Below are 24,090 nucleotides of genomic sequence, written 5' to 3'. Positions count from 1 at the left end.
ATTGAGCAATAAACTAGCCAAATGGACAATTGATGTTTTCCTCTATATTAAATTCTCTCTCATAATATAATTTGTAAATTTAAAAATTGATGCTTTTGGCCCTTGTGGTGAACTACATATACCTGTCTGGACCCCCCCCCCCCACCCCCACCACCGCCGCTGACTGCTTCTGTGGCTCCTCCCACAGACCCCTGTATAAAGGCGATTGGAGGCACTGCTCCTCCCTCAGTCTCCAGGATGTTGTGTGGTGGGCTCCTGCTGCTGACAGTGCTTTCTTCCAGCTAATAAAAGCCTACCTCGACTCACGTCTCCGAGAGTTATTGATGGTGCATCAGCACTAAGGTTTAAATATTTTGCATGACTTGGGAATAGGTCTTGGGAACTAAAGTGTCATCTGCTTTCTGCCTCAAACAGAAAATCTGCAGATGGTGGAAATCCAAGTAACACACACAAAATGCTGAAGGAACTCAGTAGCCCAGGCAGCATCTATGGAAAAAGTACAATTGACATTTCAGGCCAAAATCCTTCCTCTACCATCAACACTGCCCTCAACTGCATCTCTTCCACTTCACGCACGTCTGCTCTCACCCCATCCTCCCGCCACCCTAACATGGTAGGGTTCCTTTTGTCCTCACCTACAACCCCACCAGCCTCTGCGTCCAGAACATAATTCTCTGAAACGTTCACCACCTCCAACAGGATCCCACCACCAAGGACCTTTCCCTCCCTCTCACTTTCTGTTTTCCACAGGGATTGCTCCCTACATGACTCCCTTGTCCATTCATCCCTTCCCACCGATGTCCCTCCTAGCACTTATCCTTACAGGCAGAATAAGTGCCAGATCTGCCCCTACACCTCCTCCCTCACTACCTTCCAGGGCCCGAAACAGTTCTTCCAGGTGAAGTGACACTGCACCTGTGACTCTGTTGGGATCATATACTGTGTCTGGTGTTCCCAGTGTGGTTTCCTGTATATCAGTGAGACCTGATGTAGATTAGGAGACCGCTTCGCTGAGCGCCTACGTTTTGTCCGCCAGAACAAGCAGGATCTCGCATTGGCCACCCATTTTAATTCCAATTCCCATTTCCGTATGTCCATCCATGATTCCTCCACTATCGTGATGAAGCAGGTAGGTGGAGATGAGTCCATGGCCAGATCAGCCATGATCTTATTGAATGATGGAGCAGGCTCGACAGGACAGATGGCCTACTCCTGCTCCTATTTCTTATGTTTTTATGTTTTGGCAACATTGGCCTTCATAAATCAATGTATAGAGTACAGAAGATGGGATGTTAATTTGAAGTTGTATAAGATGTTGGTGAGGCCTAATTTGGAGAGCTATGTGCAGGTTTGGTCACCTATCTGCAGGAAAGATGTAAATAAGGTTGAAAGAGATCAGAGAAAATTTACAAGGATGTTGCTGGGTCTGGAGGACCCGAGTTATAAGGAATAGGTTAGGACTATATTCCTTAGAATGTAGAAGATTGAGGGGAGAGTGATAGAGGTATACAAAATAATGAGGGGTATAGATAGGATAAGTGCAAACAGGCTTTTTCCTCTGAAGTTGTGTGGGACCACAACCAGAGGTCATGGGCTATGGGTAAAAGGAGAAAAGTTTGAGTGGAACACGAGGAGAAACTTCTTCACTCAGAGGGTTGTGAACGTGTGGAATGAGCTGCCAACACAAGTGGAGCATGCAAGTCCATTTTCAAGGTTTAAGAGAAGTCTGGATAGGTACGTGGATAGCAGGGGTATGGTGGACTACGGTCCTGGTGCAGGACAATGGGACTAGGCAATTTAAATGGTTTTAGCATGGACTTGATGGGCTTTGAATTTGAAGGGCTTGTTTCTGTGCTGTACTTCTGAGACTCTATGACCTACCCTGCTATAACTTAAAATAAACTTCCTTTTCACTGTCAATGAGGGGCCAATGCTCCAAACATTGACTGTTTCTCTCTCCATAAATGCCCTCTGACTTGATGATCCTTCAGATATTTCTACTATTGTTATAGGGTTTCCATTATCTGCAGTTTCAAGGCAATTTCCATGCTGACTATTCATTTTCAGAACCTTAGAGTTACTCTATTTTCAACCATACTTCTTAATGTCAACAATGTTGGGCTAACTGGTCTGTGGTTTACTGGGCATGCTTATCTTCCTGTCTTACGTCAAGAATTGCTTCAGTCTTGGCACTGTACCCTTACTTTTTTGCAAATTAACTTCTCTAACAATTAGCCTGACATCAGTGGTTGGGAAGATGTTGAAGTCGATTGTTAAGGATGTGGTTTCGGGTTATTTGGAGGCACATGATAAAATATGGCAAAGTCAACATGGTTTCCTTAAGGGAAAATCTTGCCTGACAAATGGGGGATTTCAATGTCCATATAGATTGGGAAAATCAGGTTGGTGCTGGATCCCAAGAGAGGGAAATTTGCCTATGAGATGGCTTTTTAGTGCAACTCATGATTGAGCCCACTAGGGGATCAGCTATTCTGTATGGGGTGTTGTGCAATAAACTGGAATTGATTAGAGAACTTAAGGTAAAGGAACCCTTCAGGGCCAGTGATCATCATATGACAGAATTCACCCTGCAATTTGAGAAGGGGGGTTGAAGTTTAAAGTCAGATGTATCAGTATTACACTGGAGTAAAGGGAATTACAGAAGCATGAGAGGAGCTGGCCAAAATGGATTGAAAAGGAACACTAGCAGTGATGATGGTGGACCAGCAATGGACGGAGTTTCTGGGAGCAGTTCAGAAGGCACAGGATAGATACATCCCAAAAAAGTATTTGTAAGGCAGGGTGACGCAACCGTGGCTGACAAGAAAAGTCAGATAGGTGGAGGGGCAGGTAGTGTTGAGGAAGCAAGGAGGCTGCAGAAGGACTGGAACAGATTTGGAGAATGGACAAAGTAGCAGCAAATGGAAGTGTATGGTCATGCACATTGGTAGAAAGAATAAAAGCATAGACCATTTTTAGGATTCCAGACCTAACCAATTCCCCTCTACCACCACTCTCCTCCGTCTAGCGGAATTAGTCCTTACTCTCAATAATTTCTCCTTTGGCTCCTCCCACTTCCTCCAAACCAAGGGTGTAGCCATGGGCACCCGTATGGGTCCCAGTTTTGCCTGCCTTTTTGTTGGCTTTGTGGAACAGTCCATGTTCCAAGTCTATACCGGTATCCATTCCCCTCTTTTCCTTTGCTACATCGACGACTGCATTGGCGCTGCCTCTTGCACACATGCTGAGCTCGTCGACTTAATTAACTTTGCCTCCAACTTTCACCCTGCCCTCAAATTTACCTGGTCCATTTCCGACACCTCCCTCCCCTTTCTTGATTTTTCTGTCTCCATCTCTAGAGATGGCCTATCTACTGATATCTACTATAAGCCTACAGACTCTCACAGCTACCTGGACTATTCTTCTTCCCACCCTGTCTCTTGCAAAAAGGCTATCCCCTTCTCACAATTCCTCCGTCTCTGCCGCATCTGCTCTCAGGATGAGGCTTTTCATTCCAGGACGAAGGAGATGTCTTCCTTTTTTAAACAAAGGGGCTTCCCTTCGTCCACCATCAACTCTGCTCTCAAACACATCTCTCCTATTTCCCGCACATCTGCCCTCACGCCATCCACCCGCCACCCCACTCAGGATAGGGTTCCCCTTGTCTTTACCTACCAGCCCACCAGCCTCCAGGTCCAACGTATAATTCTCCATGACTTCCACCACCTCCAACAGGATCCCACTACCAAATACATTTTTTCCTTCCCCCCCCCTTCTGCTTTTCACAGGGATTGCTCCCTACACGACTCCCTTGTCGACTCGTCCCCCCCATCCCTTCCCACCGATCTCCCTCCTGGCACTTATCCTTGTAAGCGGAACAAGTGCTACACCTGCCCTTACACTTCCTCCCTCACCACCATTCAAGGCCCCAGACAGTCCTTCCAGGTGAGGCGACACTTCACCTGTGAGTTGGCTGGTGTGGTATACTGCGTCCGGTGCTCCCGGTGTGGTCTTTTATATATTGGTGAGACCCAACGCAGACTGGAAGACCATTTCGCTGAACACGTACGCTCGGTCCGCCAGAAAAAGCAGGATCTCCCATTGGCCACACATTTTAGTTCCACGTCCCATTCCCATTCTGATATGTCTATCCATGGCCTCCTCTATTGTCAAAATGAATCCAAACTCAGGTTGGAGGAACAACACCTTATATACCAGCTGGGTAGCCTTCAACCTGATGGCATGAACATTGACTTCTCTAACTTCTGTTAATGCCCTTCCTCCCCTTCTTACCCCATCCCTGACATATTTAGTTGTTTGCCTGTTCTCCATCTCCCTCTGGTGCTCCCCCATTCCTTTCTTTCTCCTGAGGCCTCCTGTCCCATGATCCTTTCCCTTCTCCAGCTCTGTATCACTTTCGCCAATCACCTTTCCAGCTCTTAGATTCATCCCTCCCGCTCCGGTCTTCTCTTATCATTTTGCATTTCCCCCTCACCCCACTACTTTCAAATCTCTTACTATCTTTCCTTTCAGTTAGTCCTGACGAAGGGTCTCGGCCCAAAACATCGACAGTGCTTCTCCCTATAGATGCTACCTGGCCTGCTGTGTTCCACCAGCATTTTGTGTGTGTTGTTGTTTGAATTTCCAGCATCTGCAGATTTCCTTGTGTTTGACCATTTTCTAAACAGGTTTAAAAAAATAGAAAGTGCAAAAGGACTTGGGAGTACTGATGCAGGATTCTCTAAAGGTTCATTTGTAGGTTGAGTCGGTGGTGAGGAAGGCAAATACAATGTTAGCATTGATTTCGATAGGATTTGAATATACAAACAAGGATGTAGTGCTTTATAAGGCACAGATTTGGCCTCACCTGGGAGTATTGTGAGCAGTATCTAAGGAAGGATGTGCTGACTTGGAGAGAATTTAGACGATGTTCACAAGGATGATTCTAGGAATTACAGCTTTATTGTATGAGGAGCTATTCATTGAAGGTCTGGGCCTTACAATGGAATTTAGAAGAATAAGGGGTTTCTCATTGAAACCTGTCAAATGTTGAAAGTTCTAGATAGAGTGGACATGGAGAGGATGTTTCCTGTGCTGGGGGAGTCTAGGACCAGATGGCACTACCTCAGAATAGGGGGATGTTCATTTCAAACTGAGATGAGCAGGAATTTCTTTGGCCTGAGGGTGGTGAATCTGTGGATTTTGTTGCCACAGGCAACTGTGGGTATATTGAGGGCAAAGGTTGACAGGTTCCTGATTAGTCAGGACATGAAAGGTAATGTGGAGAAAACAGGAGAATGAGGTTGAGAGGGAAATAGATCAGTCATAATGAAATGGCAGAGCAGACTCAATGGGCTGAATGGCCTAATTCTGCTACTATGTCTTATTAAATATGTAGTAATAACCCTATCATAATGTGAAGACACAATCCATTTGGATCAAAGATATTAAACCTCGTGTTTGATTGGCTTGTCCACTGGGTAATACCACTCTGCTTTTGTACAAGACCTCCAGCATTTGTAGTTACTTACAGTAACAAAAGGTTACAGTCACACACTGCAGTACTGGCACCATGTGTAAAATACTCAGAGTTCATGCAGAAGTATTCACTTGGAACATTAACTCATTTCTTCTTTCAGATCCTGACTGATTAGTTGTTCATTTTTAGTTTTATCTAGTGAAAACATATGAATTTTCATTGATTTATTCCCCTGGTTCTGGTTAACATTTAGTTAGTTCACAGCGGATATTGCATTGTTAGGTCCAGATAAGTTGTTCCAAAATATAAAAATATTTTGCTTGCCAAGTTTTCCTTTATTCCCCCAAACTAAACTGATGTGCATCATTTCACCAGCACAGTATTTAATTCAAAGCCTTTCAAGTGATATTCAGTAGCAAAGCTAATTAATTTGTGGAGAAAAATGAAATAATCAATAGCTAGATCCAACCTGATCTTCAGTGGAGATAAGTGGATGGCAATGAGCTAGTGAAACACTGTCCAATTTTATCATTTTTGCCACAAGCCTAAGTACCCACAAGGGAACTTCCCTGGAATTTTCACAACAGTATTCTAAAATCAGTATGCCCAGAGTGGGGAGGGATTGAACTCAAATCCACTCCAGTTTTTATCGTATAGTGAGCAAGTTAGAACAAACACTTGATATCATCAGCACAATATTTTGAAGCTCAATCCTTCACCTGCTATTAATTGTCTTTGTTCATTATAAGTAGCTATAGAACAGGCTGATATTGATAGAACTTTAATTTCACATTTAGGCTTTTTAAAAAAAAATAAACTACTGGTCCACAAAATAAATTTTGTGATCAGCATCCTCATGAATAACACTGCCATGGATGGTCACAAGGCTGGCTGCAAGAGGGTTGGGCATGGGGCCAACAACCCCATACTGTAAAAGCCCAGAGCTACAGAAGCTCTAAAGACTTCATCCCTGGAAAAGGAAGGATCTTTGAAGATGGGGAAAACTTGAAAAACTGGCACAGAATAGAGGCTTCTGGCGAGCTGCTGTCAGTGGCCTGTGCCCCAGTAGGGGTAATGGGCTTAACAACAACATCCACAAAAATAGGAAGACTGCTATTCAGACATTTGAGCCAGATCCACCATTCATTTATGGCTATCTGCATCCTACAGCCATTAAGTAATTTAAATGCTTCTCTATTTACACCCTGTTCTGACCAAAATCTACCTAGTATAATATATTTGTCCCAGCACCAAATCCTTTGGAACAGAGTTCAAAGTTTTACTTTGTGCAGAGAAAGTACTTTCCAATCCCCACCCCTACCATGACCCTTTTACAATTCTACTATGTCCTCCTCTTTATTTATTATCTATGAAAGATGACCCATATTTTTCCAAGAGTAATTCATACAAACTGCAGGAGGAACTCAGCAGGTTAGGCAGCATCTATGGAAAGGAATGAAGAGTCAATATTTCAGACTGAGACCCTTTATCAGGACTGTAAAGCAAGGGGAAGAAGCCAGAGTAAGAGGGTCCAAGGGACAGGGAAAGGAGTACAAGCTAGAAGATAATTGGTGAAGCCAGGTGGTGGGGTAAGACCATCCAGCCAATTGAGTCTGCTCCACCATTCAATCCGCTGATCCAATTCTTACAGTCATCCCTACTCCCCTGCCTTCTCCCTAGGCCCTTTGATGCCCTGGCTAATCAATAATCTATCTCTGCCTTAAATGCACCCAATGACTTGGCCTCCACAGCTGCTCGTGGCAACAAATTCCACAGATTTACCACTCTCTGACTAAAGTAATTTCTCTGCATCTCTGTTCTAAATGGAGGTCCATCAATCCTGAAGTTGTGCCCTCTTGTCCTAGACTCCCTTACCATGGGAAATAACTTTGCCATATCTAATCTGTTCAGGCCTTTTTAATATTTGGAATATTTCTATGAGATCCTCTCTCATTCTCCTGAACTCCAGGGAATACAGCCCAACAGCTGCCAGACGTTCCTCATATGGTAACCCTTTCATTCCTGGAATCATTCTCCTGAATCTTCTCTGAGCCCTCTCCAATGTCAATATACTCTTTCTAAAATAAGGAGCCCAAACCTGCACACAATACTCCAAGTGTTGTCTCATGAGTGCCTTATAGAGCCTCAACATCACATTCTTGCTCTTGTATTCTAGACCTCTAGAAATGAGGTATTTCACCTTAAATTGCATTCACCTTCTTCACCACTGACTCAATCTGGAAGTTAACCTTGAGGGTATCCTGCACAAGGACTGTAAAGACCCTTTGCATCTCTGCATTTTGAATTCTTTCCCAACTAAATAATAGTCTGCCCGTTTATTTCTTTTACCAAGATGCATGATCATACACTTTCCAACATTGTATTTCATTTGCCACTTCTTTGCCCATTCCCCAAAACTATCTAAGTCTCTCTGCAGGCTCTCTGTTCCTCAACTCTACCTGTTCCTCCACCTTTCTTTGTATTATCATCAAATTTAACCATGTCCATTAATCCCATATCCACCTCATTGACATACATCATAAAATGCAGTGGTCCCAACACTGACCCCTGTGGAACTCCATTGGTAACTGGCAGCCAACCAAAATAGGATCCTTTTATTCCCACTCTGTTTTCTGCTGAACAGCCAATGCTCCACCCGTGCTAGTAACTTCCCTGTAATTCCATGGGCTCTTACTTTGCTAAGCAGCCTCACGTGTGGCACCTTGTCAAAGGCCTTATGAAAATCAAAGTACACCACATCCACTGCATCTCCTTTGTCTACTGTGCTTGTAATTTACTCAAAAAACTGCAGTAGATCAGATAGGCAGGATTTTCCTTTCAGAAAACCATGTCTTGTCATGGTGTGTCTTGTCATGTGCCTCCGGGTACTCTGTAATCTTATCCCTAACAATCGATTCTAACAACTTCCAAACCACTGATGTAAGGCTAACAGGTCTATAGTTTCCTTTCTGCTGCCTCCTACCCTTCTTAAAGAGCAGAGTAACATTAGCAATTCTGGTACAATACCAGAATCTATCAATTCTTGAAAGATCATTGTTAATGCCTCTGCAATCTCTCTGTCTACTTCCTTCAGAAGCTGAGGGTGCATTTCAGCAGCTCCAGGAGATTTATCCACCCTCAGACCATTAAGCTTCCTGAGCACCTTCTCAGTTATAATTTTCACTGCATGTACTTCACTTCCCTGACACTCTTGAATGTCTGGTATACTGCAGATGTCTTCCACTGTGAATGCTGACACAAAATATGCATTCAGTCCTCTGCCATCTCTGTGTCTCTTATTACAATATCTCCAGCATCATTTTCTATTGGTCCTTTATCTATCCTCAACTCTCTTTTACCCTTTACATACTTAAAAAACCTTTTAGTATCTTCTTTGATATTAGTTGCCAGCTTCCTTTCTGCTTGTGTCCCTTTCCAGTCAACTTTGGCCAGTTCCCCTCTCATGCCATTGTAATTTCCTTTATTCCACTGAAATACCAACACATTGGAATTTAGTTCCTACTTCTCAAATTTCAAAGTGAACGTGATCATATTATGATCACTGTTCCCTAAGAATTCCTTAACCTTGAGCTCTCTCATCACCTCCAGATCATTGCACAACACCCAATCCAGCACAGCCAATCCCCTGGTGGGCTCAATAACAAGCTGTTTGAAAAAGCCATCCCTTAGACATTCTACAAATTCTCTCTCGAGGTCCAGTACTGGCCTGGTTTTCCCAATCCACTTTCATGTTAAAATCCCCAACGATTATCATGACATTGCCTTTCTGACACATCTTTTCTATCTCCTGCTATAATTTGTAATCCACATCCCAGCTGCTGTTTGGAGGTCTGTATACAACTGCCATTAGGATCGGCCATTTCTTAACTCAACCCATAGACACTCTACACCTTCCAATCCTATGTCACCCCTTTCAAGTGATTTAATATTATTTCTTTTACACAGGGCCTCACCACCCTCTCTGCCTACTAACCTATCTTTCCGATACATTGCATATCCTTAGATGTTTGGCTCCCAATGGCAGCCATCCGTTAGCCAAGTTTCAGAAATGGCCAAGTCGTACTTACCCATCTGTAGCTGGATTTCAAGATCGTCCACTTTATTTCTTATGCTACATGCATTCAATTATAACACTTTCAGTCCACTATTTGTTGCTTTCTGTTTTAACTGCACCATGCCTCTATTGCCCTGTAAATTATCCCACTGGCTGTGATGATGCCTCATCTCCTGCCTGTCCTTTCTATCATCTCTGCTGCAAGTTATCTTTGATTTACTTCTGTTTTCCCCTTCATCAGTCCTATCACTCCAGTTCCCATTCCCCTGCCAAATTAGTTTAAACTCTCCCTAACAGCTCTATAAAACCTGCCTGCTAGGATATTGGACCCTTTTGGGTTCAGGTGTAACCCATCCATTCTGTCCAGGTATTTCAATGCAAGAAAGGCAGATAATAGTGCTGAAGATGAGGTAGCTGGTTTATAAAAAGAGGCATTGTGTAGTGAGGTTAACAGGATGAGTTGCAGTGTAAAAGGTGGACAAAATCGAGAAGGGTGAATACAGGACTGAAGGTGTTGTATTTGGATGTATGCATTATATGGAATACAGTAGATGAACTTGCAGTACAGTCACAGATTGGTAGGTATGATGTTGTAGGCATCACTGTATCATGGATGAAAGAAGAGTTTAATATCCAAGGATACACATTGTATCAAAAGGACAGGCAGGAAGGCAGAGAGGGGGACCATTGCTCTGATGGTAAAAAATGAAATCAAATTAATAGAAAGAGGTGACATAGGGTCAGAAGGTATTGAATCACTGTGGATAGACCTAAGGAACTGTAAGGGTAAAAAGACCCGATGGGAGTTGTATACAGACATCCCAAGAAATAGTAAGGATGTGGTCTACAAATTACAACAGGAGACAGAAAACACGTGCCAAAAGGGCAATGTTCCAACAGTTATGGGGGATTTCAGTTATGCAGGTAGATTGGGAAAATCAGGTTGTAGCTTGATTCCAAGAGGGGGAATTTGTCGAATGCCCACAAGATGACTCTAAAGAGTAGCTCATGGTTGAGCCCTCTAGGGGATCAGCTGTTCTGGATAGGGTGTTGTGCAATGAACCAGAATTGATTAGAGCTTAAGGTAAAATAACCCTCGGGGAAAGTGATCATAATATGATTAAATTCACCCTGAAATTTGAGAAGCAGCTAAAGTCAGATGTATCAGTATCACAGTGGAGTTAAGGGATTACAGAGACATGAGGGAAGAGTTGTTCAGAACTAATTGGAAAAGAACACTGGCAGGGATGGCGGCAGTGCAGCAATGGCTAGGATTTCTGAAAGTAATTCAGAAGGTGACAGTATATATACATCCCAAAGAAGAAGAAGTATTCTAAAGGAATAACACAACCGTGGCTAACAAGACAAGTCAGAGCCAACATAAATGCCAAAAAGGGTATATAATAGAGCAGAAATTAGTGGGAAGTTAGAGGATTGTGAAGCTTTTAAAAACCAACAGAAGGCAACTAAAAGTCATTAGGAAGGTAAAGATGGAAGACCACAGTAAGTTAACCAATAATAGTGAAGAGAATACCAAAAGTTTCTTCAGATACATAAAGTGTAAAAGAGAGGTGAGAGTGGATATCAAACTGCTGGAAAATGATGCTGGAAAGGTAGTAATGGGGGGCAATGAAATGGCAGATGAATAAGTATTTTGAGTCAGTCTTCACTGTGGATTTTTGCTCTGTGTATGCCCTCATTAGCAGTATTGTGGAAGTTCCAGGTGTCAGGGGTCATGAAGTATGTTATGTTACCATAACTAGAGAGTAAGTTCTTGGGAAACCAAAATGTCTGAAGGTAAAATACTCACCTGGACCAGATGATGTACACCCGAGGGTTCCAAAAGAGGTGGCCAACAAGATCATTGAGACATTAGTAACGATCTTTCACGAATCACTGGATTCTGGAATGGTTACAGAAGACAGGAATATTGCAAATGCCACTCTATTCTTCATAAAGGGAGACAGGCAGAAGCAAGGAAACTATAGGCCAAGTTGGTCTGACCTCCATTGTCGAGAAAATATTGGAGTCGATTATTTAGAATGAGGTCTCAAGGATACTTGGAGGCACATGCTAAAATAGGCCATAGTTTATAGGCCATGGTTTCCTCGGGAAAATCTTGCCTGACAAATCTGTTGGAATTCTTTGAAGAAATAACAAAGGAGAATCTGTTGATTTTGTGTACTTGGATTTTCAGAAAGCCTTTGATAAGGTGTCACACACAAGGCTGCTAATTAAGTTACAAGCCCATGGTGTTACAGGAAAGATTCTAGCAGAGATAAAGCAGTGACTGATTGGCAGGAGACGAAAAGTGGGAATAAAGGGAGCCTTTTCTGGTTGGCTGCCGGTGACTATTGGTGTTTCACAGGGGTCAATGTTAGGACTGATTATTTTTACGTTATATGCCATTGATTTGGGTGATGTAATTGATGGCTTTGTTGCAAAGTTTGCAGACAATATGATGATAAATGGAGGGGAAGGTACTTTTCAGGAAGTAGAGATGCTACAGGACAGAATAGGCAACAAAGTGGCAGATGTTATACAGTGCTGGGAAATGCATGGTCATGCACTTTGATAGAAGAAAGGGTTGAAGATTTTCTAAATGGACAGAAAATACAAACTGAGGCGCAAAGGGACTTGGGAGTGCTTGTTCAGGATTCCCTAAAGGTTAATTTGCCGGTTGAGTCTGCGGTGAGAAAGGCAAATGCAATGTTAGCATTCATTTCAAGAGAATAAGAATAGAAAAGCAAATATATGTTGAGACTTCATAAAGCACTGATGAGGCCTCACTTAGTGTATTGTGAGCAGTTTTGGGCCCCTCAGAAAGGATGTGATAAAACTGGAGAGGGTTCAATGGAGGTTCACGAAAATGATTCCAGGATTAAATGGCTTGGCATATGAAGAGCATTCGATTGCTCTGCGACTGTTTTCACTAGAAATCAGAAGAATAAAGGGTGACCTCATTGAAACCTCGAATGGTGAAAGGCCTTGATAGAGTGGATGTGGAGGAGATGTTTCCTCTGATGAGAGAGTCTAAAACCAGAGGACACAGCCTCAGAATAGAGAGGTGTCCTTTTTTCATTTAAAACAGAGATGAGGAGGAATTTCTTCAGCCAGAGAGTGATGAACCTGTGGAATTGTCACAGGCAGCTGTGGAGGATCAAATCCATGTATATTTAAGGGCAGAGGTTCAGATTCTTGATTGGTCAGGGCATGAAGGGATACAGGGAGAAGGCAGGAGATTGAAAATGAGAGGAAAATTGGATCACCCATGAAATGGCAGAGCAGACTCAATGGGGCAAATGGCCTAAGTTTTCTCTTATACCTTATGGATTAAATATTGATCCCTGAACACTGAACAGTCTACTGTACTCAAGGTAATTGAACCTAACTCAATAATTTAAACTTCCCAGCAAATCCCTGCTGCATCTTCTCCAAAACTAATATATAATTACTTGGAGAACAGTATCTTCATAAGTATACAATTATGCACATGTGCACCAAGATTCTGAACTATTGAGTTAATTTACAAAGCAAACCCATTAAAAAAATTCTTAGAATGTCAATTTCACCTTTGTGGGGATTTAGTTTGTTGCATGTAAGAAAGGCGAAAGTGGGTAAACTCACATGTAGGAATCAAAAGCAAACCTTAGATTGAGAGACCCAGATGGACTACAAATGGAGAAGGGAGGAGTGGGTAATGGACATGAGGAAAGTGCAGTTAAGGATTACTTGTAGGGCTTTAGGTATGGGACGGGGACAGTTGCAGCAGGGGAAAACAGTGGGACTGGAATTTCAAGTGTAAATGAGATTGCTGCAGGAAGTTGATACAAAGGGGATTCAGGCTATATAAAATATTATTCTTTTAGTAATATACATAATGCCTTGGCAAAATTCTGCAGTAATAACTTTCAATCAATACTTCAAATTTCCAAACATCGAAATGCATGATCCAATCAGCTGAGGAAAAAGAATTTATGCTTGGCTTCTCCCCAACAAGTATGCTTAACTAGTTAGCCTTCTCAATGGTGATATTCCAATTTTCACAAATATTCAAGTTATTCTGTGAACTTAAGTGGTCAATACAACATTTTCTGCTTAGCATAATTTTTTTATACAGTATATAATGCACACATTTTATTGACTTTCTCTTTTCACACATTACTGGTTGTTGAACATACCGTAGCTAGTAATTAACTCCTACCTGGTACACTGAATGGAAGGAAGAGTGCATGCAGATACTATTATCTATTATTGACTAGAAGCTTGTCGACTTTCACGTGAAGTGATTTGATTCCTAGTTGTGTCTCCCTCATAGTAGGCAGAAATAGTGTGCAACTCTTCATGCAGAATAACAGAAATTTTATGAGTATACATCAATTTATTACAAAGCGAAATAGTTTCAAAAAGGACAGCTATAGTGACCATTTGACTTAATGTTCATTGTGCCATTGATCAGCAATACAGTACTCTATATAGAATGCTGATGATCTTAGATTTGAGAAGTGTTTTCTCAGTGGATTACAAAGCTCTATAAATTTTTCAGTGCACTGAACTCAAAACCTGCTGCCATTCATTCCAGATAGCTGACCAAACTACTGAGTTAGAATTTGGTTCAGAATTAAAACAACTCATTTTACTTCTCCCACCACTCTTAACTTCAAACATCACAAAGTTCCCACTGGCTCCATTTCAGCTGAGGCCTACTAACCTATTCCTGATCCACTGGTAGCAGAAGAAAATATAATAGCTTCCATGTTCACTCTACTTTTACTAGGCCTCTTCATCGATCCTTACTCTGTCAATGATTAACTTCCCCAGCACTTGCTTTCCTCTACATGGTACAATGAGTAACTTACTGGATTGGTCCTCCAGTGATCCGGATTTATGGTCCAAGAACACAAGTTTAAATGCAACACAGATGCTGGAGTATTTAAAATTCATGTAAATGATCTACATTAAGGGAGTGAAAACAGCTGACCTTACCTGACTTAGTCTACATTGACTACAAACCAAAATCCATATCATTCCCTGCACTCTGAAAGTCATTTCATACAGTGGAACAAAATAGTGGCCTTGTCAAAAATACACATTCATGAAAAATTTCCAACAGATGCTCCCAAATTTACAGGAATTTCAACTACCCAACAATTCAACCACCCTTCCTTAGCAGAGGGGTATGTGTCTGTCAAATGCAAGAATTGACCGAAAAGTCTGTCCTGACATATTTCTCCTTGTGCCCAGGGATGCTGTTTATCGATCTTTCTTTATTATTTTCATTGATAAGCTTTACAAACATGGTAAGTGGATGGTTCAGATATCCATTTCATAAAAACAATAAACATGCAATGGACAAGGTACAGCAAAGTCCTATAAACATGACAATAGGTTAGAACAATCAGGAAAGATGGAGCAGACTGTTCATTTCATTACAAGGATGAGGGAAGACCCAATGGAGGCCTTTAACATGAAGCATGATGGAATACATTACAGAACCTGGGCCTCTGTATCTCCCTCTGCAATTGGATCCTCAACTTGCTAACCAGAAGACCACAATCTGTGCGGATTGGTGATAACATATCCTCCTCGCTGACCATCAACACTGGCGCACCTCAGTGGTGTGTGCTCAGCCCACTGCTCTACTCTCTATATACACATGACTGTGAGGCTAAGCATGGCTCAAATACCATCTATAAATTGGCTGACAATACAACCATTGATGGTGATGGTGATGAGAAGCTGAATAGGAGGGAGGTATGCCAACCAGTGGAGTGGTGTCACAGTAACAACCTGGCACTCAATGTCAGGAAGGGCAAGACAAAGGAACACATACCAATCCTCAGAGGGATCAAAAGTGGAGAGAGTGAGCAGTTTCAAGTTCCTGGGTGTCATGATCTCTCAGAGAACCTAATCTGGTCCCAATATATCGATGAAATGAAAAAGGTGGTAAGACAGCGACTATATTTAATTAGGAGTTTGACGAGATATGGTAAGCTTCTGTACTGTGGAGAGCATTCTGACAGGCTGCCTCACTGTTTGGTATGTGGGGGCTACTGCAAAGAATCGAAAGAAGCTGCAGAAGGTTGTAAATTTAGTTGGCGCCATCTTGAGTACTAGCCTACAAAATACCCAGGACATCGAAGAGCAGTGTCTCAGAAAGGCAGCATCCATTATAAGGGCCTCCAACACCCAGGTCATGCCCTCTTCTCACTGTTACCATCAGGTAGGAGGTACAGAAGCCTTAAGGCACACACTCAGCAATTCAGGAACAGCTTCTTCCCCTCTTACATCTGATTCCTAAATGGATATTGAACACTACCTCACTTTAATACATATTATTTGTCGTTTTACACGATTTTTAATCAATTCAATATTTGTATACTGTAATTTATTATTTTTTCTTCTGTATTATCTATTGCATTGAGCTGCTGCTGCTAAGTTAACAAATTTCAACACATGATAATATACCTGATTCTCAATAGGTGGTTCCATTTATGAAGATTCCTCAATTGATCAAGAAATGTTTATAACCCCAAAATATTCTATCATTTATTGCTCACTTTCAAACTTTCTGTATGAAACACCTTTTTACTGGGCATCTCCAGAGATGAGGCTTGTTAGCCCCTCACTAACAGCGGTGTGAAAACCATTTTGCTCAAACTCCGCACCTCTAGGGTGGTAATAACCTAGGTCCCACCAAAGCTGGGAAGTTGGGATATCTCAAACAACTGAACCCTGATCTGTACCAAATACTTTGTAAATACTGCCCTCATGCCATTAGTTGTCATCAAGAAATAACAGATCATACACTGCATACAATTATAAAGGAAGTATATTTACAAATGAACAGTTAGTAGAAAAAAAAGGAAAAACAGAGTTGTAGAACAGAGTGATCTAGGAATAATGGTGCATAGTTCCCTGAAGGTAGAATCTCATATGGATAGTGTGGTGAAGAAAGCTTTTGGTATGTTGGCCTTTATAAATCAGAACATTGAGTATAGGAGTTGGGATGTAATGCTTAAATTGTACAAGGCATTGGTAAGGCCAAATTTGGAGTATTGTGTACAGTTCTGGTCACCGAATTATAGGAAAGATGTCAACAAAATAGACGAGAGTATGGAGAAGATTTACTAGAATGTTACATGGGTTTCAACACCTAAGTTACAGGGAAAGGTTGAACAAGTTAGGTATTTATTCTTTGGAGCATAGAAGGTTGAGGGGGGACTTGATAGAGGTATTTAAAATTATGAGGGGGATAGATAGAGTTGACGTGGATAGGCTTTTTCCATTGAGAGTAGGGAAGATTCAAACAAGAGGACATGAGTTGAGAGTTAGGGGGCAAAAGTTTAAGGGTAACATGAGGGGGAATTTCTTTACTCAGAGTGGTAGCTGTGTGGAATGAGCTTCCAGTATAAGTGGTAGAAGCAGGTTCAGTATCGTCATTTAAAGCAAAATTGGATAGGTATATGGACTGGAAAGGAATGGAGGGTTATGGGCTGAGTGTGGGTCAGTGGGATTAGGTGAGAGTAAGCGCTCGGCACAGACTAGAAGGGTGAGATGGCCTGTTTCCGTGCTGTAATTACTATATGGTTATAAAAAAATAAAAAGGCCTATTACAGTTAACCCAGCTCAAATGTGCACACAAGTTTGAGCTCATCCTGAAGTTGTTTTTAAATCACATGTTGGATCCACTGTCTGCACACACCACCTCCAAAATGCTGCTCAAAATCCACCTCAAACAGGCTCCCCCAAAGGAGCATTAGTCCTTCCTTAAAACCATTAATCTGTAGCAAGCACCTTGTGCAACAGGGACAACATCTTCACCATCTTCCCTCCTGCCTGCTCTCAGTTCCTGCCAAAAAAATCTTGACTCACACCAGTGTCTGTCACAAAAACTCACTGCCCAGTGTTCTCCAGAACTTTTTTCCCCAATTCCACCATCTTGATTGGCTGACACAACATTCCTAAGTTGAACAATGTAGCTCCTTATCTTTAGCTCAAACCCAAACATGGTAAAAGGAGAACAGACTGCTCTTACAGAACAGCTAAAATGAAATACCTACAGCACAGCAGTAAAAATCTTAACCAAGGCTTTACATGTACCTTTGTACAAGTGAGTAATATTTATACATAAACTTCAAATTGGACCCCAGATTGACCACGGAAAATCAAATGCAAAGCAGATGAGCTTACTTAAATGAAGCAAGTTCACAAAAGGAAAAAGTCAAACAAGTCTGGAATGCAGAGCTGGAGTTGACATCAAGCAGATAGTTATAATTATTTTAAAAACAGCTGGCAACTGCAACATTATCATGGATTTTGCTTGCAATGCAAGTTCTGATAGAACATGGTAATTATCCAGTTATCATTTAATCGGCAATTGGACGACTGGAGAATAAGGAGCCAAAAATTTCACATGCAGATAATTTTTTTATTTCAATGTAATAATATTAAAATGACAGATATACATACTGAAAATTTTTATTGCAAATGAGCACATTCCCAGTCAAGTGTAGATCTAATACTGGCATCCACTGCCTTCACCAGCAGGAAATTTCCTGCATCAAATTAGACCAGACTCTTGTAACATATCCAATCGTGGTCCCTTTCTCTCGATCATTATGTTATCAGTGTCAACATTCTGGTCTTGTGCAACAAGATACATTTGCTTACAAGAATCTCTAGTATCCAATCAAATCAACAAATGGAAATTTCTTCCTCCTCAAATTAGGAGATGCAGCATCACACCAAATTGTACAAGATCCCAATTCTCTGAAGGTCCTCCAATGGTAGAGGGAACCATTTCTACAGATCTACATGGGAGGGATTTTGAAAAGGTTGGATTTAAATGGCAATACTGTGGATTAGCCTGCATATTATTAATAGTCCCCCTCCCACCTTGTACTCGTTCCTTTGCTGTTGGTCTACTGGAAGTCAGTTAAATGTAGAAATCCTCATTGGAATTAGCTAAGGGAGAAGGGATACAGAGTGTGTGGGAAGAGTTGCTGCAGGTCTCTTGGGGACTCCTGGCAATTTACATCATTTATACATTAATAAAGGCAAAGTAAATTGCAAATGCCAAGAGAGGTAAAATAACGAATAGGTAAAATGGTACTAAAAAAGCTTTTATTTTTACCCAGAGTCTTGTTGGAAATGTCACCACTCTCATTATTAGTATTTGTCAACAATGGAAGCAATTGAACAAAGGCCATGGTTTACAGCATAGGAGCATTTTGATCATTAGATAGAGAGGGTACATCTGTCACACATGGCCCACATATGAGCAAAGTTTTATAAAGTGCCATGATTCATCCCATCATCAGATTTGGGCCTTTGATTCCCATCCTTAGCAAGTCAGTGAAAACAAAACTATAAATATAGATTCCATCAGGTCCACTTGTAGATCTTCACCATTTTTTCAGTCAGTGTTCCAAGGAAATTGGTTTGATTCACCTCGAATGGACAGATATCCAGTATGGGTTGGTCAGCTTGAAGCTTCTGGACGAGAGAGCCCGTCCCTGCATTCCACAACTGTGGCAGAAAGAGAATGAAGATGGTTACTAAGTCTCAAAACTAGAGATGAAAGTCCAAAATTAAAGCCAGTGAATAAACAATAGCAAGTATCAAAGTAATAAAAGGAAAGAAAAAGTATGCAATTAAATATTTGTTGCGCAAAGCTCATCAAATATAGAAAGAAATAAACAGAAAATCTAAAGACAGTAAGGAACTAAGGTAGGTCTTATGTACTCATCTTGGAGCAGGGCTGTAGAAAAATCCTGCTTCAGTTATATGGAGCACTGGCAAGACCACACCAGAAAGACAGTGGAAGGACAGGTGTGACAGAGGGAGTATAGCAAAAGGTTTATTAGACCGATCCAGAACAGAGGGACTGTCTCAAGAAGAGAGCCAGGCCAAAATGATGAGCAATCTCATTTGAAAGACAAATTTAACACAGAATTGATGTTATTTTTCTTGTCTATATCCATGTTTTGGAGTCTCAAAATAAAGGATCTGCCATTCAGGTCAGGGATGGTGATTTTTTAAATCTAAATATAGATTAATTGAATAAATATAGAACACAGCAACAAAGGGAAAAGTAAATCATACTACTACTGGAGAAACTGAGTAAAAGGTTGATGATTCATTTGAATCTGATAGCCTTTACCATAGGGTTTAGAAGATGGTTGCTTTAGTGATGACCTTTCAAAATTCCTCAGAAAGGGAATACTTGCAACAGACTGAAAGCAAGCAAGTATAACATTGTTATTCAAAAGGTGAAGGGAAATTAGGAACTGTAAACCCTTCGCACTGACATAATGAATTCTAGCAAGTAGCTGACAATTAAAAGACATAGTAACAGGACACATGGAAAATCATTATCTGATTAATCAGCCTCAACGAGTTAATGAGAGGCAAATCATATTTGACAAATCCAATTTATTTTTAAAATATAACTAAGCAGAGTAGGTAAGATAAATAAGAGGATATTTCACAAGGGCTCAGTGTTGGTTAAATGACAAAAGGAAAGAGTAAATGCTCTTTTTCAGGAAACATTATCATTGGTGGGTTGTTACCAGGATCTTTTTGGGATCTCAACTGTTTCAATTCATCTTGCTGACATATCCAAGGTTGCTCATGAAACAATTCAAGGTGCAAAATTGAGCCACAAGAATACAATGTGCATGCAAAGGGAACAAGATAGGTTATGACGGTAGGTAAAGTGGCAGCAGATGAAATATATGGAAACATTTGAGGCTATCCACTTGGGCATGATGAAGAGGAAAATATTTTAAATCAAAACAGTAAATATGTACAGAGAAATCTTGATGTGCCAGCTCACAAGAAAACTCGTACATACAAAAAGTGAACACAAAGATAGATATGTAGGTCAGAATTGCAGGGGAATTAGAGTGCAAAATTACACATTCTTGCTTTAAATATTATACAAGGGTGAAGTAAAACCACAGTTGGCATGTCGTATGCAGTTTTTGACTCTATTCATACTTGCCTTGGAGTTGGTACGGTGTAATTAACTAGACTAATTTTTTTTGGAAGGAGAGATTCCTCATTGACAAAGATTTTAAAAGATTAACTAGAGTTTGTGGTGGGAAGAGACAACTATGATTCCAAAAATTAAGTGAGACTGTATTCTCTGGATGAAGAATCAAAACTAGGAAAGAAGATCTCAGAATTATAGTGCCATGCATTTAAATTGGAATGAGGACCAATTACTTTGGAATTCTCTAGTCCAGGCAGCAGTAGAAGATCAGTTGCCAAGTATACTTTAAATAAGTTTTCTCAGTATTCTTGTGACATTAGTGTTGCCAGACTGACAGATATTCCAAATTATTGGATGTTTTTCTGTTATTTGATAATTTTAATTTTTTTGGAATCGTTCTCGATCTCTTTAATTAAGTTTCAAATAGATAAACATAACAATGATAATGATACAGACAGACAGACATACTTTATTGATCCCGAGAGAAATTGGGTTTTGTTACAGCCGCACCAACCAAGAATAGTGAAGAAATATAGCAATATAAAACCATAAATAAATAAATAAATAAATAAGTTAATCATGCCAAGTGGAAATAAGTCCAGGACCAGCCTATTGGCTCAGGGTGTCTGACACTCTGAGGGAGGAGTTGTAAAGTTTGATGGCCACAGGTAGGAATGACTTCCTATGACGCTCAGTGTTACATCTCGATGGAATGAGTCTCTGGCTGAATGTACTCCTGTACATTATGGAGTGGATGGGAGTCATTGTCCAAGATGGCATGCAACTTGGACAGCGACCTCTTTTCAGACACCACCATCAGAGAGTCCAGTTCCACCCCCACAACATCACTGGCCTTATGAACGAGTTTGTTGATTCTGTTGGTGTCTGCTACCCTCAGCCTGCTGCCTCAGTACACAACAGCAAACATGATAGCATTGGCCACCACAGCCTCATAGAACATCCTCAGCATCGTCCGGCAGATGTTAAAGGACCTCAGTCTCCTCAGGAAATAGACAGCTCTGATCCTTCTTGTAGACAGCCTCAGTTTTCTTTGACCAGTCCAGTTTATTGTCAATTTGTACCCCCAGGTATTTGTAATCCTCCACCATGTCCATACTGACCCCTTGGATGGAAACAGGGGTCATCAGTGCCTTAGCCCTCCTCAGGTCCGCCACCAGCTCCTTAGTCTTTTTCACATTAAGCTGCAGATGATTCTGCTCGCACCATGTGACAAAGTTCCCCACCGTAGCCCTGTACTCAGCCTCATCTCCCTTGCTGATGCATCCAACTATGGCTGAGTCATCAGAAAACTTCTGAAGATGGCAAGACTCTGTGCAGTAGTTGAAGTAGTTACACTTAGTAAGTGCAAGGGGAAGCGAGGCCCCTAAAATATAAGCCAGTGAGAACCCCTATACAGACTTGCACTCAAGGTTCATAATTATTTATCTTGTGGTGACCCACTTTCTGCGCAGGCGAACCGGCTCACAAATAGCCAGCGCGTGGGGAGAGATTTTGGTAATGCACCTCTGACGTCATTTCTGCCCGGAGAGGGCGGGCGCTAGGGATTAAATGCCAGCGCCGCGAAGTTTGAATAAACTAGTCTCGAAACAACTTACCGACTGTGTCTCGTCATTTCAGTGCTGTGTGTAGCACATCATTACACTGGTGACCCCGACAGTCCAAATGGGATTTGGACCGAAGATGACTGACTCTTCATCTGTTCACGCAGTTTCGCTAAAACTGCCAACTTTCTGGATGCTGCGACCATGTGTGTGGTTTAGCCAAGCAGAAGCCCAGTTCCAGATTCGGCAGATCTTCTGATTCCATGCGTTACTACCACGTGGTGAGCACCCTTGACCAGGAGACGGCCGCCCAGGTTGTGGATTTCATACAGTCACCCCCGGAAGAAGGCAAATATGAAGCATTCAAGGCGCTGCTCATTGAGACCTTTGGCTTCTCACTGCATGAGCGGGGTGCCCACCTGCTTCACCTGGATGGTTTGGGAGGCAGACTGCCATCAGCATTGATGAACGAGATGCTGGCCCTGGTCGACGGACACAAGCCCTGCCTCATGTTCTAGCAAGTGTTCCTAGAGCAACTGCCCGAGGACATCTGCTAGCCGACGCAGATTTCAGTGACCCCTGGAAGGTGGTGGCCAGGGCAGATGTGCTGTGGAAAGCTAAGAGGGAGAGCATGACGTCCGTCGGTCAGATTACCAGGCCACATGCCCAACAGCAGACCAGACCAGGCCCGGCAGGGGGGGGGGCGCACACAACACAGAGGCAGGAGTGAGGAGGCCAGTGAACAGTGGTGTTTCTACCACCAGCGGTGGGGCACAAAAGCCTGCTGTTGTCGCCTGCCCTGCAAGGGCCAGGGCCAGCTGTCGCTAATGACTATGGCGGCTGGCCACCAGGACAGCCTCTTGTACGTCTGGGACACGCAGCCGTGGGTTGGAGACCATGTGGAGACTACTGCAGACTGAATGAGGCTACAACTCCAGACCGCTACCCCATGCCACGCATACAGGACTTTGCAGCAAACCTGCATGGGTCAAGAATCTTTTCCAAAGTAGACCTCCTCCGGGGATACCATCAAATCCCGGTGCATCCTGAAGACATCCCCAAAACAGCACTCATCACCCCATTCGGCCTGTTTGAGTTCCTTCGAATGCCGTTCAGCCTGAAGAATGCCGCACAGACGTTCCAGTGGCTAATGGATGCGGTGAGACGTGACCTGGACTTTGCATTCATCTATTTGGACAACATCCTTATAGCCAGCAGTAGTCGTCGGGAGCATCTGTCCCACCTCCACCAGCTCTACTCCCGCCTGAGTGATTTCAGCCTCATGATCAACCCAGCCAAATGCCAGTTCGGTCTCGATACCATCGACTTCCTGGGCCACAGGATTACCAAAGACGGGGCAACACCTCTGCCCGCCGAGATAGACGCGATCCGCCACTTTGCCCGGCCCAACACAGTCAAAGGCCTGCAGGAGTTCGTTGGTATGGTGAACTTCTACCACCGTTTCCTCCCTTCAGCAGCCCTGATGTCGGGTAAAGGCAAGGACATTACTTGGGACGAGGAGGCCGTGGCCGCTTTCGTTAAAACCAAAGAAGCCTTGGCAGATGCCATGATGCTGGTGCACCCCAGAACGGATGTTCCGACTGCACTCACGGTGGACACATCTGACACAGCAGTCAGTGGGGTGCTGGAGCAGCTCATCGAGGGGCGCTGGCAACCCCTGGCGTTCCTCAGCAAGCACCTATGACCACCCGAACTTAAGTACAGTGCTTTCGACCGGAAGCTGTTGGCACTGTATCTGGCAATCTGGCATTTCAGGTACTTCTTGGAAGGCAGGCCGTTCACCGCGCTCACAGACCACAAACCGTTGACCTTCGCGTTCGCAAAGGTGTCTGATCCCTGGTCGGCTCACCAGCAGCGACATCTGTCCTACATCTCCGAGTACACGACGGTCATCCAGCATGTCTCGGGAAAGGACAACGTCCTGGCCGACGCACTCTCCAGACCAGCTATTCAG

The 24,090-nt window shown here is 42.5% G+C and overlaps 1 protein-coding gene across 2 annotated transcripts in view; it reads right to left on the bottom strand.

The window, feature by feature from the left end:
- Positions 1–17,964: 17,964 nt before the first annotated feature.
- rfwd3 (ring finger and WD repeat domain 3) overlaps positions 17,965–24,090 on the bottom strand; it is a 60,600-nt gene continuing 54,474 nt past the window's right edge. For both annotated transcript variants that reach the window (XM_059992596.1, XM_059992594.1), the window contains exon 13: positions 17,965–19,085. In XM_059992596.1, coding sequence (XP_059848579.1) covers positions 18,942–19,085 — 144 coding nt within the window. In that variant the 3' untranslated portion in view covers positions 17,965–18,941. The remainder of the gene's footprint in view (positions 19,086–24,090) is intronic.

Source organism: Hypanus sabinus, chromosome 17, assembly GCF_030144855.1.
Source record: "Hypanus sabinus isolate sHypSab1 chromosome 17, sHypSab1.hap1, whole genome shotgun sequence".
NCBI lineage: Eukaryota > Metazoa > Chordata > Chondrichthyes > Myliobatiformes > Dasyatidae > Hypanus > Hypanus sabinus.
This window is presented reverse-complemented; position numbering and strand designations above follow the sequence as displayed.